General features: G+C 35.7%; 1 protein-coding gene across 6 annotated transcripts in view; it reads left to right on the plus strand.

The window, feature by feature from the left end:
* The window catches only part of ZFAND3 (zinc finger AN1-type containing 3), a 320,017-nt gene that overhangs the window by 236,568 nt on the left and 65,760 nt on the right, over positions 1–17,689 (plus strand). For all 6 annotated transcript variants that reach the window (XM_049092558.1, XM_025418640.3, XM_025418637.3 and 3 more), the window contains one exon: positions 2,649–2,831. In XM_049092558.1, the coding sequence (XP_048948515.1) occupies positions 2,649–2,831 (183 nt within the window). The remainder of the gene's footprint in view (positions 1–2,648; positions 2,832–17,689) is intronic.

Raw genomic sequence — 17,689 nt, forward strand, 5'->3', positions numbered from 1 at the left:
ATACAGCATTCCCTTATATGAATGAATTTTAATATTTCTGGGTACCTGTCACCTTCACTCTTCTTCAACCTAAGAGGCAACCACTAACCTTGATTGTATGTATTAATTATTTTTCAATGGTTTAAACATACATATTCCTAAATAATATATTGAGTTTTGCCTTTTTTTAAGGTCTATATAGCTACAATCTTACTCACTTTTTAGTGACTTTTTCAGTGTGATGATTTGAGATTCATTCATGTTGATGTGTGTAGTAAAAGTTGTCTTCACAGTACACATTATTTCATTATATGAATATAGTATTATTTATGGACCTTCAGATTGTGTCTGACTTTTTACTGTTGCAAACAGTATACAATTAACATTCTGTACATGTGTGTTGATATTCTCTCACAAATATTGATAAGTAGCAATTTCATTATCACTTATTTTCTAATTTCTGATTTGACCCATGAGTTTACTTTAAATTTTTTAAATTTATTTTTAAAATATTTTTTAAATTTCCAAATATATAGAGTATTTTTGTTATCAATATTTAATTACCTTGCTCTGTGGTCAGCTGTTTTTATCTTACTAATTCTTTGGCATCTGTTAAGATTTTTGCTTTATAGGTTAAACTCTGGTCAAGATTTAGCTGGGTTTTAGTCAGTTTTTATAAGTACTCTGTGTATGTTTGAAAATAATTTATCTTATTATTGGGTACATGAGTCTATACTAATTGATCTTCTCTAATTTTACTAATCATTTTGGCTGAGATAGGTATGTTAAAATCTTCCCATTATAATAGTAAATTTGTCAGTTTCCATTTACTATTAATAGTAAATGATTAATATGATCATTTTTGTGGCTAATATTTAATATATTTGTGACTTTGTTTTCAGGTGCATGTAGGTTTAAAATTGTTTTATCTTCTTGGTAAATTCTTTGTTTTTAATTTAGTTTTTTTTTTTAAACTATTATACAATGATCCTCTTTTTTTCCAATAGAGCTTTTCACCTTAGTCTCCGTTTCCTGATAGTACTGAAGCTATTACTGACTGCCTTTTTTGTTTTTTGTGTTTTTTTTTTAAGATTTATTTATTATTTGAGAGAGAGAGAGAGAGAGAGAGATGGAGGATAGGGGCAGAGGGAGGGAAAGAATTTCAAGCGGACTCTCCACTGAGCACAGAGCCTGAAATAGGGCTCAATCCCACAAACCTGACATCATGACCTGAGCTGAAATCAGGAGTCAGACATTTAACCAACTGAACCACCTAGATGCCCCACTGTTACTGATTTTTTTAATTATATATCTTTGTTGGTATTTTTTTTAAGATTTTATTTGAGAGAGTGTGTAAATGAGAGAATGAGAGAGAGCTTGAGCAAGGGGGAGGGGCAGAGGCAAAAGCAGACACCCCACTAAGCAGAGAACCCAATGTGGGGCTCGATCCCAGGACTGTGAGACCGCGACCTGAGCTGAAGGCACATGCTTACCTGACTGAGCTACCCAGGCACCCCTGCTGGTATTTTTTTAATATACTTAAAAAACTTTATCTTCATGTTCATGTTTTTAGTTATGTCTCATAAACTTCATAAAATGGGACCTCATTTATTGAATTGAACATTCTTTTTTAACTGCTGAGTTTAGTCAGATTACAATTATTACCATTACTAATATATCTGTACTTATTTCCTCAGTCTTATGTGTTTTCTCTTTACCCTGCTTTTTTCTGTGCTATTTTTTGTCTATCTTACCTGCCCTCTGTTGAATAACTTTTCTTTATTCCTTTTATCCTTCTACTGACCATCCCTAACATTTTAATTGTATTTGGTTTTGTAAAATTTGACATTAAATTGGTATGTATAAACATAGTGATTCCAACACCCCAGTGTTTATAGAAGCAATGTCCACAATAGCTAAAATGTGGAAAGAGCACAGAAGCCCATTGACAGATGAGTGGATAAAGAAGATGTGGTGTATATATATACACACAATGGAATGAATGTATACACACACATAAACAGTGGAATACTCAGCCATCAAAAAGAATGAAACCTTGTCATTTGCAACAACATGGATGGAACTAGAAAGTATTATGCTAAGCAAAATAAGTCAATCAGAGAAAGATAAATATCATGATTTCATTCACCTGGAATTTAAGAAACAAAAGAGATGAACATGGGGAACTGAAAGAAAAATAAGTTGAAAACAGAGAGAGGGAGACAAACCATAAGAGACTGTTAACTATAGGGAACAAACAGGGTTGCAGAAGGGGAGATGGGGGGCGGTAACTGGGTGATGGGCATTAAGAAGGGCACTTGATGAATTTGAGCACTAGTTGTTATATGCAACTGATGAATCACTAAATTCTACCTCTGAAACTAATAATATATGTTAATTAAATTGAATTTAAAGAAAAAATTGGTATGTCTGTCGTATTTCTGAACAATACAAGGACCGTGGAAAGTTTTAATTCCAGTTACTCTTCACCAATGGAAGGTATATATGATATGTTTTTGACCAGTATTTTACTCATTTTTCTATCACTCAGAGTAGTCTTTATTATTGCTGATATTACATTTAATTTTTAATTTTATACTTTTATTATTTTCTAATTTCCAAAGAAATTATGAACTCCCTAATTAAGCTGGTTATATTACTCTTTTCAGATTTTCAAAAGAAACAACCAGATGATGATTCCGCTCCAAGTACAAGTAACAGCCAATCAGATTTGTTTTCTGAAGAGACCACCAGTGACAACAACAATACCTCGATAACCACGCCAACTCTTAGTCCCAGCCAGCAGCCGCTTCCGACAGAATTGAATGTAACTTCACCGAGTAAAGAGGAGTGTAAGTGCCCAGATCTTTGAAATGCTAGAGAAAGTAGCCCAAGAATCATATCATGAGCTTCTTCGTAATGCCTTGTCTCAGGAAAAAAAAAAAAAAAAAAAAAAGATAGCTGCTCTTCTAAATCAAGATTAAGTGCTGACATGTAGGCCCAAGTCAGCAAGTTAGGGAATAAATTTTAGCCATTCCATAAAGCTTAAGGTCCTCTTAAAAGATATGTCTTTTCTGTTAACTGTCAAGGTATGAGATTTTGAACCAGTCTAGGTCAGTGGTTCTCAGTCCTGCTGCAAAATAGAATCCACTAGAGATTTTTTTTTTTTTTTTTAATTTCAATCTTCAGCACCATTCTCTGAGTCTAATTTTATTGACCTGGAGAGAGGCCCAGGGATTTTTTTTTTTTTTTTTTTTTTTTTTTAAACTCTGCAGAGGATTCTAATCAGTGCTAATGATGAGAACCACTGGTCTAGAGAACTTACTCCTAATTCAGAAACCTTGGATTAAATCCTTACCTCTGGGGGATCCCTAGGTGGCGCAGCGGTTTAGCGCCTGCCTTTGGCCCAGGGTGCGATCCTGGAGACCGGGGATCGAATCCCACGTCGGGCTCCCTGCATGGAGCCTGCTTCTCCCTCTGCCTGTGTCTCTGCCTGCCTTTCTCTCTCTCTCTCTCTGTGACTATCATGAATAAATAAAAAATTAAAAAAAAAAAATCCTTACCTCTGTCACTCACTGGACCAAATGTTTTTAGGCAATTAACTAAGATAATAACACTATGTGCTTCATACAACATAGGGTATTTGAAGAGAGGAGGAAACTGTTTCTCTTATTCTTCTCCAAGTCCTCAGTGATAGACTTCCATATCACATACATAATAATAATATTCTATTGTCCACTTAACTTTTTTAATAATGCTGTCGCCAACTTCTTTAGGGCACAACTACAACTATAATAGTGCTGAAAATTTTAGGCACATTTTAACATAGCAGTTTTTGCTTTTTAGAAACTTTAAATTAGGGACACCTGGGTGGCTCAGCGGTTAAGCGTCTGCCTTCAGCTCAGGTTGTGATCCCAGGATCTGGGATCGAGTCCCACATCAGGCTCCTTACGGGGCACCTGCTTATCCCTCTGCTTGTGTCTCTGCCTCTCTCTCTGTGTCATAAGTAAACAAACAAACAAACAAAATCTTAAAAAAACACTTTAAATTAATAGGCTGAAATTTGATGTTTCAGATTTAATGAACATCTAGAAATCTTTGGAATATGGTAGGTTAGAATGTTCTGCGTATAAATTTGGAAAGATTAGCAGAGAACAAATTAATTACCATAAACCAGTGTACTAGGTGACTTAGAGTCTGTGTCCTCAAAGAATTTACTCTTTAATGGGGGAAATTAAATATATTTGTTACAATATATCAGTGGTTCTCAATCAGCAGTGATTTTGCATGCTCCATGCTGCTAAACATTTTACACTGCATAGGATAGCCTTCCACAACAAGGAATTATCCGGCATGACATGTCAGTAATGCCAGGGTTGAGAAACCCTGATACATGGTTATATGAACCCATTTTAATGATTCTTCTTATGTATTAAAGACAATGACTGTTGAAGAGGGTGTTGCTTTACTGGAGAATGTTGTGTTGAAGACAGATACAAGGTGGTGAAAAGACATTCTAGATAGAGTAGAATGAGCTGTGGAGGAAAGCTACATGAAGTTCTGCACTTTAGGTCCTTTTATAGAGGACAGAACTGGAAAGGTAGATGATGGTTAAGTCAGAGAGGTTTAAATGCTCAGCTAAGATATTTAGATGTTAGACAGTAGTCATGCTTTTGAGCAAAGAAAGTAAAATTATTACAGTTCTTTTGGAGAAGTGACCTGGCAGTAATGAAAATGGGAAGGATTTACACTACAATAATATTGCAGAGAAGAATTTTTTAAATATTGTAACCTATTGAATAGAGACCTAGGGGAAGGTATAGAAATCATTTAAGAGGAGGGAGAAAGAAAAGATGAAAATGGTAGTGATAATGTTAGGGTAATAGGTCTTGTTTTTAAAAATCTATTTGGAGTCATGTACTTATTGAGGAACAGATAAAAGGTATGATCTGTTGTCACAGAAAATACACACCATTCACTTATACTCAGTTTTGAATAAGATGTTTGTAAGCTCAGTATAGCCTTTAGGTGAGAACTCCTGGTTTAAGGGAAAGATTGGTACTTGTCAGAATCTAATCTGATTGGATCCGTATATACCAGAATCTGGCCACAACAAACCAACCTGAGTAGCCAAGTTGTGTGTAAGACTGAGATAACAATAGCTACCATTTATGAGCACTTTGTGTGCAAGACATTGTTCTATATGTTTTGCATATTTTCTCTTGGGTGCCTCATGATAACACAGTGCAGTAGATACTATCATTATCCCCATTTTAGAGCCAAGGTAGTAGGCACAAAGAGGTCAAGTAATTTGCCTGTGGTCACAAACTACTAGATATCAGAACCAGGATTCAAATTTAGGCATTTGGCCTCAGAAACCATGCTTTTAATCAGTGAATTCACAATGGGAAATCTAATTTCCACAGAGAATAGAAATTTTCATGTTGCCAAGATCAACACTTCCTCTCTCTGTAATTAAGGTATGTGGAAACTAAAATCATAACCAAAAGCTTTATTTTACTAATTCATCATGAAAACCCTGTAAGAGGAATTGGAAATAAAAATTATCCATACGACTAAAACATTTTCTCTGGAGGCAGACCCTTGGGAAGCCAACCCATACATATAGCAAATGGCAAAGTATGGACTCAACCAAGTGGACTCACCAAAGGAATTAAAATGAAGTGAATTTTTAATTGAGGTAGGCTGATTGTAAGGTGTGCTCTAAGGGAAGATCTTGAGCTCAATGCAAGATTCCATCTTCATACCTTCTCCCTCCTCTGCCTGGACTTAGACCTGCCCTGAGCTTTGGAGCCCCTGGGACATACTTCTGTGTTTCCATAACTTGCCCGTCTAGACCATTGTACATGGCTATGTTTTTTCTTTTTATAAATAAATACAGGTATTTATCAGGATGTCTACTACTACTACTAACTTCAGATCCATTCTTTCTCTGATGACCTCACTGCTTTAAACCATTGTGTGTTTATGTTAAGTTAAACTCTCTGAAACTAATCTTATTTCCTAATCCTTATAAGATTCACTATTGTAATCCTCAGATTTTCACAGATCTGAGGAATTGAGATTTGCTAATTTGAGATATGATGATGACTTCCATGTTTGAATGGAGCAGTTTGAGTTGGAGCTCAGGAGAGGAAGTGCAGTTCATGCACTTGAAAGATGATAGTTGAAGTCTTAACTGGTTAAATGAGATTGGCAAGTATGAGAGCAAGAAAAAGCAGTAAGAAAAGAACCTTGAGATTGAAATCAAAACAGAGGAAGCAACTAAAGAAATTGGAGAAAAGGAGAATGATAGTAGGCAAGGTCATAGAGGCCAAGGAATAAATTTCAGCTTATGATGTGCTCTTTCATAATAATAATGAAAATGTAAGCTCACATTTATGAAGTGTTTGCTATATTCTAAGCACTTTCCTAAGCTCTTTACATGTAGTAACATTTAATTTTCACAGGGTCTTATGAGGTAAATGCTTTGTTATCCTCATTTTTACAGATGAGGGAAAAAAAGCATAGGGAAGTTCAGTGACTTCAGTCCAAAGTTCCAGAACTTCTGCTTCTCAGTATAGTTCATGTTCAACCCACTAATTTGCCTCCAAAGCCTATGCTTGCAATTACTATTGTATATTGCCTCATCATTGTTAAACTGCTGCAGAGACTATAAACTGACGAGACATTTGGATTTGATGATCATGAGATTGATTACCTAAATATAAGCTATTTAATACTCTGTTGGAAAAAAAAAATACTCTGTTGCAGTGGTTTGCATATTCATTTAGTGGTCTTTGCTGAGAGCCTACTATATGTTAGGCACTAAGTTCATTGCTGGGTACAGAAGTGCATGAGATTAGGTCTCTGCCCAAAAGGAGGTCACCTTCTCAAATATATATGCCTTTCCCTGAGATTCTGACTTGTTTTCCAAAACAGGTACTGAAGAATTCTGGGGTATAAGGAGGTGGCAGCCAGAGCAATGGTCAACAGGCATGTCATTTGCAAAAGCTTTCTCAGGCAGGTTTGCTACCTCGTTGCAGTGTTATCGAGGTTGAATACTGTGTGTGCCTGATTTGTGGATGAGGTATATAGGGATGAGAAAAATAGGGAAGTCTGTTAAAGCATTAGGACAGTTGCGTTGTAAGTCAACATGAGATAATTATAGTGATTGCCAAGAAACAGTGAAGAGCCAGGTGAGAGTAGACAGCCTGATCCATAGGCACCTGGCAAATTTCTTCAGCTGTGATATACCTAGTAGAAGCAGGGTAGGGGAAGACGAGGCAGGGGATTGCTTACATTGATCTTTCAGCATCCTCAAGAGACCAGAATTTCATCTGTTGGTCCTTAATGGCTTCTTTATATAGAGGTATGGAGATGTAGAGTGTGGGAGTTGCTGGGAAATGGGCTTGGGATTGCAACTCCAAGTACTACATAATTTTGTTAACTATAGAGTAATTATTGATCTATCGTAATTGTGTAGAACTGGAAGTGCTGTGTGTTCTTTAGGACTTGTGAAAAAAGTTTTACTTTTTCTGTAATAATCAAGAGGATGAGTGTATCTGTTTTTTACTTCTCACTGTCAAATTGATATATAAAAAGAAAGGGATGGTCTGGGTACATCAATGCTATTTTGAAAAGACTGCAGGTAGAATAAGAACTACTGTCAAAAGTGTGTAAAGGAAAGAAACAGGACATATTTTTATCAAAAGGAATTCTTAAAACACCTGACCGAAGGTTAAATAAAACAGATATCCAGAAGCTCCAAAAATATTTTTTGTCTGAACACAGTTACCTACCTCTTCCTTTCCCATTGTGTCTACAGAAGAGTCTGTGGAACTTCAGCCATTAGAAACAATAAATCAGTCAATCAATCAATCAATCAATCAGTGTAAACAAAATTCAAATAGTGACCAAAGGACTTGTCATAGCATTTAAATGCTGTAATAATGGTAGCAGCTAGCACTAGAGTACTCAAGTACTGGCACTGTTTGAAATACTTTATCTGTATTAGCCTACTTTATCTTCATAATTGCCCTGTATGTTGGAGACTGTTACCATATCTGTTTCACAGATGTTCAGATGGAGGCACACATGATTGTCATACCCAAGGTTGCAAAGCAGCCTAGATTTTGGCATCATACCATAGCTTCCTGTCTCTGTAGTGATTTAGAGTGTAAAGAATATTGCATGTAAATGTAAACTACCGGAAAAAGGAGAACAAAAATAACAAAAAAAAAACTTTTTCCCCCTGCTTTTGTTGCTGTTCATTATCCTTCCCAATTTCCACTGTTTTCATAGAGGAGATAAACTTTGATTTGTATTTACGTTTCTTGACCCAACTTGTAATGAGAGAAAGGATAACGTCAGATTGTAGATAGAACACTGGAACCAATTGTTCTTTTATTTTTAAATGAGGGACATACTGACTGGTCACTTTAAGTTAGAGTCTTATCAGATTGGACTTAAAAGATGAAAAAATGCCCTTTCTCGCTTCTGTAAATCAGCTTTCATATTACCCTGAACATCCTGACTTATGACACATTTGGGAGACTTCTGATGTGCATGCCCACCTAGGTTTTGTGCTTTGTGTTTTGTTTCTTCCCGTAGTTCCACTACACCATTGGATAGAAATTGAGATGTTGCAGGAGAGTTGGCTGGTCTGTTTCTTTCTAGGCAGGAGAGGAAGAGAACTGACACTTAGTTGACATCCATACCTGCTACTAGGGAAGAGTAATGACAAGAAATGTGCTTGTTTTCACATATTCTCACAATCGGATCTAGCATTTAGAGAGGGCCCACCTCATGTAGAATACTTCCCTAAGCTTTGTAGAGGCATATAGTAAATAAATAGTAGCCAACACATATATAAAACTATATAGTTTGCAAGAGGAATTGGCAAAATATAGCCCATGAGCCACATCCAGACCATCACTTGTTTTCATATGGTCTACAAGCTAAAAATGATTTTAGACAATTGAAAAGTATTTTGTGACATTTAAAAATTTTATGAAATTTAAATTTCAATGTTCATAAGATTTTATTGGAATACAGTTATGCTCATTCATTTATGTATTGTGTCTGTGGCTTCTGCAACAGCCAAATTGGGTAGTTGCTGCAGAGATGCAGTGGTTCTTTTCAGAAAAAGTTTGCTAATCTCTGTTTATCAAAGCACTTTAACAAACATTTTCCTGGGATCATCCTGACAGTGTGCAATGTAGGCATGGCAGATATTCTCCTTATTATTCTACAGATGAGAAAAAGGTTTGTAAGGTAATTTGTTTTGAGTCACATGACAGGACTAGCTCTCGCTCTGGGCCATTTTCATCCATAATACTCAAGATTTTTCATATTTTTCTCGACTGCATCTACCCAAGAGATACTTTTGTAATACCCAAAAGAAAGGATGCAGAAAAAGTGAGAACCATACTAACTGGAATGTTAATAAAGATTGTTAATGATTAAAGCTTCATTTCTAAGTGCTGGCTGGATTTTATTTTAATTATGACAGTGATTCCCAAAATAGAAATTCAAGAACATTCTTTATCTGTGATTAAATTAATTTGGTTGAATAAGGAGATTTTCATTGTTTCCTTGGAAACTGGTTCCTGGTGATACCCTGGCTCCCCCAGGCATTTAAAAAACAAAATAAAATACTACTGCATTTTCACAGATGTCCTTGCTAGACTGCCTTGGGTCTTTTAACGTGCGTTGGGCTTCACTGGCTACTAAGTCTTCATTCCTGTCTGACAAGTCCTTATCTGTCCCCTGGAAAATTAATACCACAGCCACCAAGTAGCTAGACTGTTTGTTTTTACCACTTAAATTTCTAAAAATCTTTCAGTGAAACTAGTTTCCCCTTTTTTGGACTATGCCTCCCTCAGAAGACTGGATTGATATACTGGGCAAAACAGGCTGGCTTATTCTAGTAGAACATTTAGAAAATATTACCTATTAAAAAAAATACTCTATGACTTCCTGCCAGGCTAGTTTTAAATGAAACATGGTGGGGAGATTTATTTACAGTTCTCTCTCTATGTGTCTTTCTCTTCCCTTTTCTCTAATGAAGCTCAAAGCATCAGGCCATTTATTAGAGATAATTACACAACAGATGGAGCTTTTCTGATATATAATAGTCTCAAAGTGGAAGATTCTTTCCCATAATGAAGAATGCCCAAACTTTAAATGTCTCTTTTGATTTTAATTTAAAGGTATTGTTTTTCAGTGCATTTATTTATCCTGGAGCTCATTCTGTAAAGCATGCTGCTTTTATTAGAGCTGTGTACTAAAGAGATTGATACTGTGCAGTACGGTATATATGCAGTACAGCATATAATGTATAGTTATATGCTATATTGAATTGAATGGCTATAATTTACCAGTAATCAATATACGGGATCATTAAATTAATCACCTGTCAAAAAGCAGAAGGACTTGAGCAGTTTAGCAGTGTTTTCTTAAGGAAATTATTTCTGTTCCATAATGTTAGCTGGGTTGAAACTAGTTGAGGCACTTACATATCATCTGGCCTTCAACTTGTAGTCAAAATAAAAACCAAAGTAAAGCAAAACTATGATTTTTAAATTACTCATTTGCTGGCTTTTCTTTTCCTTAAAAGAGTTTTAATCCTATTTTCTAAGTGTACAAGGAAAACAAAGACATACAGGCCTATATAAAATCAAAGATGAAGATACTTCTTTCATACCTCTATCCCTAAACCTCCATTAAATTCCCATTCTTTCCAGAGTTAACCATGTTAATTCATTTTGAGTCATACTTTTTAAATGCAGTTCTATATATGTTTGCATACATAAAGATTTTCTTCATTTTTATACAAATGAGAACATATTCCATGTACTGTTTGTAGTTTGCTCTTTTAATTTAACAGTATATTTTTTAAAGCTTAATTTACTTATTTTAGAGAGAGCACGAATGGGAGGGGTGGAGGGAGAAGGAGAAAGAATCTTAAGCAGACTTTTTTGCACCGCATTTTCTGCACTGTTAAAGAGAGCCCGACTTGGGGCTCGATCTCAAAATGCTCAAATCAACCTGAGCCAAAACCAAAAGCCAGACACTTAACCAACTGCACCACCCAGGTATCCCAACAGTGCATTTTAGAAATCTTTCCATATTGACACATAAAGACCTTTGTAATTCTTTTTCAAATGCATAATATTTCTTCTTCTTCTTCTTCTTCTTCTTCTTCTTCTTCTTCTTCTTCTTCTTATTATTATTATTATTATTATTATCATTATTATCTCTTTTGAGGCTGTTTCTAATATTCCACTACTATATATCATGTGAAATAGACATTTTTGTACATGACTAATGGCACATGTACCATTAGGAGAAACAAGGAGTCACAGAAGAGTATATTTTAACTTTTGATGTACATGGCCAAACTAATTTCCAAAATGACATTACCATTTTATACCCCTAAGAATAGTGTTTAAGAGATTTGCCATGCTTTTAGCAATGTTAGGTGTTCTGGGGGAAGGGAGGCAATAGGTAAAAGAAGGGCTCATTTTAACTTACATTCCCTTGACATCTCCTGGTAGGAAGATTGAGCACTGCTGCATATGTTTATCAACTGTTTGTCTCCAGTGGTTTGCCTATCTCTGTTCTTATTTATTTTTAAAGATTTTATTTATTTATTCATGAGAGAGACACACAGAGGGAGGTAGAGACATAGGCAGAAGGAGAAGCAGGCTCCCTGTGGGGAGCCCGATTCAGGACTCGATCTCAGGACCCCAGGATCACAACCTGAACTGAAGGCAGATGCTCAACCACTGAGCCACCCTGGCGTCCCTCTTATTTATTTTTTAATTGTCTTTTTCTTACTGATTTGTAGGAACTCATAAGTCCTTGTTACATATTTTGCAAATGTTTTCTGCTGGTATGTCACTTGGCTTTTTTATTTTTATTTATTTTTATTATTTTATTTTTTATTTTTTTTTAATTTATTTATTTGTGATAGTCACAGAGAGAGAGAGAGAGGCAGAGACACAGGCAGAGGGAGAAGCAGGCTCCATGCACTGGGAGCCCGACGTGGGATTCGATCCCGGGTCTCCAGGATCGCGCCCTGGGCCAAAGGCAGGCGCCAAACCGCTGCGCCACCCAGGGATCCCCCTTTTTTTTTTTTAATTTTTATTTATTTATGATAGTCACAGAGAGAGAGAGATAGAGGCAGAGACATAGGCAGAGGGAGAAGCAGGCTCCATGCACCGGGAGCCTGATGTGGGATTCGATCCCGGGTCTCCAGGATCGCGCCCTGGGCCAAAGGCAGGCGCCAAACTGCTGCGCCACCCAGGGATCCCTGTCACTTGGCTTTTAATTTTGATTTGGGTGCCTTGTATTTTATTAGAAAATTTACAGAATTTTTAAAAGTCAAGTCTGTGGGTCTTTTGTCTTCTAGGTTTATATCTTTCTTAGAAGGCTTTCTCTACCACAGGGTTATAAAAGTATATTCTTATATACTTTAATACTTTTATAGTTTATCTTTTTCTATATTTAGCTCTTGAATCCATCTGGAATTTATTTTGTATATGATATGAGGAAAGTGATTTACCTTTATAATTTTTCTGAATGGAGAACCAATTATCTTAAAACCATTTATTAAACAGGCCTGGTTTGTGGGGTGCCTGGGTGGCTCAGTTGGTTACGCATCCAACTCTTGGTTTTGGCTCAGGTCATGATCTCACGGTTGTGAGATCGAGCCCCATGTTGGGCTCTGTGCTGAGCATGGATTCTGTTTGGGATTATTTACCTCTCCCTGACCCTTCCCTTCTGTTCCTCCCCCTGCTGTAGTGCATTCTCTCTCTAAAATAAATTTTTAAAACCTTTAAATAGGCCTGGTTTGAAATACCATTATTATTGAATAAACATGTATCTGTTTGGGGGCTCTTTTATTTTGTTCCATTGGTCTATTTATATTTTCCTAAGACTGAAATATAGCTTTGTGGCATGTATTGGTATCTGATAGAGCTGGTCCCCTTAGTTTATTTTTTTCTAAATTTCATTAGCTGCTATTTTGTATTTTCTCTTCTTGATGAATTTATATTTAGCTTGTCAAACTATATTAATAGTTACAGTGTGATTTTGATTGGGATTATTGAATCCATAGATTGATTTGGGACATTTTAGTACACTATTGGGCCTTCTCATATAGGAATATTGTTTGCTTTCATTTATTCAAACTTTATATATTTTTTGAATAAACACCTCAATTTCTTTTTTTCCATCTTTCATTTTCTTCATGTAACTCTTGTACATTTGTTACCAGAATTTCTCCTTTTCAGCCTTATTTTTTTTTCTTATTTTCATTTCTAACTCTAATGTGACTATTTCTAGTAGTATTTCACAAATACAGTATTTGTTATAGGGTTTTCTTTTGTAGATATTTATCAGTTTAGGAAAATTCTTCCATTTGTAGCTTGTTTATTTTATTTTTTTTTAAGTCAGAGGAGTGTTGAATTTTATAAAATCCTTTTTAGCATCTGTGGAGGTGATCATTTGGATTTCTCCTTTAATATGTAATCTCTTAAAAAAATATGTAATCTCTTAATTTGATGGACTTTCAGGGTTAAACAATCTTTGCATTCCTTGAATTAAACCCTACGAGTTCTTTTAGTATACTGCTGGCTTCAAAATGCTGATTTTATTTTAAATTTTACACGTTTTTAATAAGTGAGTTGTGTGTGTGTGTGTGTGTGTGTGTGTGTGTGTGTATGTTTATATATGATAGGCATGCTATTCCTGTTTAGTTTTGGCATCAGTTACATTAATCTCATAGAAATCTTTTTATCTTTTCCTGTGCTGTAACACAAATTTTTGTCTTATGCTCTCACATTATGTAACGTATCTATTCTTTGAAAGCTTGAAGAACTTACTCATAAAACTGATTGGCCTGATACTGGGCTATTCATATTTTCTACCTCATTTAATGTCAATTTTGAAATCAGTATTACTAAAAATGTCAGTTTCATCTAGAGTTCTGAATTTATTGCAATATATAACTTTCATTTATTAACTTTATATATTGTACCAAGTACACAAACTAAATCTTATTCTTAATTACCCTGATATTGGCTATAGTTCCTAATGTGTTTTTGTTCATGATCCTCTAGTTAACTCGATAGAGAAATATCAAAGGTCTGGGAAGTTGTCACTGCCACCATTGTGTTTTTGTAGCATTTACAGCCATATCTTGCCTCCAGTCTTGTCCTAGTCCATAAATTTGTCAAATGAGTCTCCCATTCAAATCATGTTAGACAAGAAAGAAAAATCTTTAATGGCCTTATCATCACCTGTCTGGTCATTCAGATTCTTAATTGTATATCACACATCCTCCCCTATAATCTGGACCTTTATTGTATCTGACCTGCTTACCCATTTCAGCAGTGATTCTCAGCTCTGAGCCAAGCTAGACCCTTATTTTCTCAGGAGACACTTTGGCACTTGTCTTACTATTTTTATTCATGTTCTTGGAAACTGTCTCAAACCTATTTATCCACACTAATTGCTACATCCGAGGAATTTCTATACTTCTTACTATAACATTTAATCCCATATTGTTTTGGTTACCTCTTTGACCTAATAATATCATCTCCTTATACCAGCTTAGAGAGTAAACCTACAATTTGCAGAGACTTTATTATATGTTGTTTTGCTGTTTCCCAGAGTGCCCAGTACAGTCTTGGCAAACAGTACTCAGTGTAAATGCTTACTGATTTAAATACTTAGAAAGTTTTCTAACTCTTTTTTACTTTTGGAAACCTACTTCATGTGTTTTGGTACATTAAGGAGAGATTTGTTATTGCTTGAACCTGATTTGGAGCAACTTAATATTCGTTTATTATTTTCTGTGACTGTGCCATTCAGTATCCCCAAGATGAAACAACTCAAAAAGGCAGTTCCCCGACCAAAGTTTGAAATTCAGTTGCCTTGTTGTGGTAACAGTTAATCTCTTTTAACCACCAGAGATTTTGGAATAAGGGGAGACAGGCCCCCCAACCCATCTCCTTCCCTCCCTCCCTTCTTTTTTTGACTGTGCAAATAGCACAGTCAAAAAAAGAAATAGTATTTCTTTTGTCACCTGAATTTCCCCCTTTGGGATTCCCCTTTGTCAGACAGAAGACTAGCAGACTTTAAATACTCATGTTTAAGGCTCCCTTAAGAAGTCTGCAAATCTGAAAGGCTTGTTTCCCATAAAGATTTCCTCAGGCACCTAGGAGATTAGATTATAAAGTTACTGATACTCAAGACTAGATTTTGAAGCAGCGTTATCACTGCCCCCATCTCTGCAAATGCAGATTTTATGTTCTTATTAAATGAAGTGCTCTGTACTGCTGTGAAAATAAAGGTCACAGTGAACAACTACATTTCACACAGCTTTAGCCCTTTGCAGTTGTCATATTTTTATTTTGTGTAGATACAGGTAATGGGTGACACTGTGCTGATTCTAAACTGAATCTAAGTCTTACTATGACAGAAGTATTGGCTGAAAAAAATCATATTATAATAGGACCATCTATTTGAGTGTGTTAGAAAGTAGTTATTTTAACCTTATATTTTAATTGTGTTTGTGAACTTCTCCTAAAATTCATAGCTGCCAGAGCCAAAGCAACTACATAAACTTCCATTTTCTATTCACATGTTCTGTCATTTCATAAACCATCTCACTTTTTAATCTGTCAAAAGGACAGTTTTTTAGATTTAATAAAAACCATAGGATGCCATCTTTGTAAGGAAGTTTTTTAATTCCAAAATAGCAGTATAAAACCGCTTTACTACATAATTCAAATTGTGGCATTTTTAGCTATTATTTTTGCAAAGAGAGGTCCCATTAGCAAGACTTTCTAGTGTTTACTTCTGTAAAAAGAAGTTTGAACGCAGGTTACCTTTCATTCAGCATCACTGGACACTTTGCCAGACGTGGCACAGCAACTTATGGGAGAGGCTCAGCCAAGAACCAGGGAGGAAGGGACCTGTGTTCAGAATTCTTTTTAAATGTCCACAGGGAAATACCTATTGCCTAAATAGAAGTCTTTTTCCATTTTCTGTGAAGCTTCTTATGAAGAACATGCACAAGTCACCTCTCTTTTAGAGGAAGGCATTGCAGCCTTTTGGTTGCTGACACGGGCCAAGATTTATAAGAATGCTCTTAGTAGCTGAACTATGTCAAAAATAAAAGCTCTTCTAATGCTGAGTGGTTTCTCCATTAATGTGTTATGAGATTCATGCTCATGTTGATGGTAAAATGCAAATATAGAAATCTGTGTTGGGCGTTAGTTATGCCTGTAAATAGTCAGAACTGAAGCCTAAATTGAAGAAGTGACAGCTCCTGATTTCATATCCATATTAAATATGCTTTATCACGGAGAGAAACAAGTATCTAAAAATAGAAGTATTAGCCAGGTGATATTTTGACCCCTCAAAAAAGGAGTCTAATTTTGATCCCTAAGGTGGTAGTGTCTTGGAATTTCAGTGTTATTTGCTATTGGACTTTATTCACATTTTGCAATCTTGATATTGGGTGTTTTGTTAGTTTCTTAATATATTGGAAGCTCTGTTTTGGTTATTAGGGTTCTGGGTGAGAGATCACATCTGAAAAACTGAAATCAAACACTTAGCGGCTCAGAATCTTTTTTAATTCCTTGAAACATGTTTTTATTCTCTACATAGGTAGCAGAAACAGAATGTCCTAGGTTGAAATTATGACTGTAGAGTTGATTCCATTATCTCTTGCCTTTATTTACTTAAATATTTAACATTTCGTTGAGAATGTGCTAAGTGTCTTACTGATACTAATAGTAGTGCAAGGTCTCTGCCAGACCAGAATAAGCCAGTTGGCACATGAGAAAAGTATGGAGAAATTGGAAATTATATTAACCTTTATTAGGGTCATTGTTTTGTTCTATACCAGTGGTTCTCAAAGTATGGTCTAAGAACCTTTAGAGGTCTCAAAGACCCATTTGGAGTCCTTCCTTTTCCGGTTGTGTATCTGTGGAAGGGTGAATTTTATTGATAGCCCTCATTAAAAATTGAATGCACATGCAGATGTGAAAATTCAGAAGTCTGTTAAGACAGATAGCTTTCATAATTTTCAAAAAACTGCATGGGTTTTTTTTAAGATTTTATTTATTTATTCATGATAGACATAGAAAGAGAGAGAGAGAGAGAGGAGAGAGAGGTAGAGACACAGGCAGAGGGAGAAGCAGGCTCCATGCCAGGAGCCTGACGCGGGACTCGATCCTGGGACTCCAGGATCGCGCCCTGGGCCAAAGGCAGGCACCAAACCTCTGAGTCCACCCAGGGATCCCCAAATGCATGGTTTCTTTTTCTAAAGCAGTATGTTTTTATGTTGACCTGTAGTTATTTTTATGAATTTTAAATGAAGTTATATTTTTAAATTTTTTCAGCTTTAATTTTATTTTTTATTTTTATTTTTTAGATTTTATTTATTCATGACAGAAAGAGAGGCAGAGAGAGAAGCAGTTCAGCTTTAATTTTAGATCAGGTACATATCAGCAGATATATCCCACATAAGCAGAAGGTCTTTAGTGTCCTTAATAATTTTTAAGTATAAAAAGATCCCAAAGGGGTGCCTGGGTGGCTCAGTTGGTTAAGCATCTGACTCTTGATTTTGGCTCAAGTCATGATCTCAGGGTTCTGAGATCGAGTTCCATGTGGGGCTTGCCTCTGAGTA

The sequence above is a fragment of the Canis lupus genome, chromosome 12 (assembly GCF_003254725.2).
Source record: "Canis lupus dingo isolate Sandy chromosome 12, ASM325472v2, whole genome shotgun sequence".
Lineage (NCBI taxonomy): Eukaryota > Metazoa > Chordata > Mammalia > Carnivora > Canidae > Canis > Canis lupus.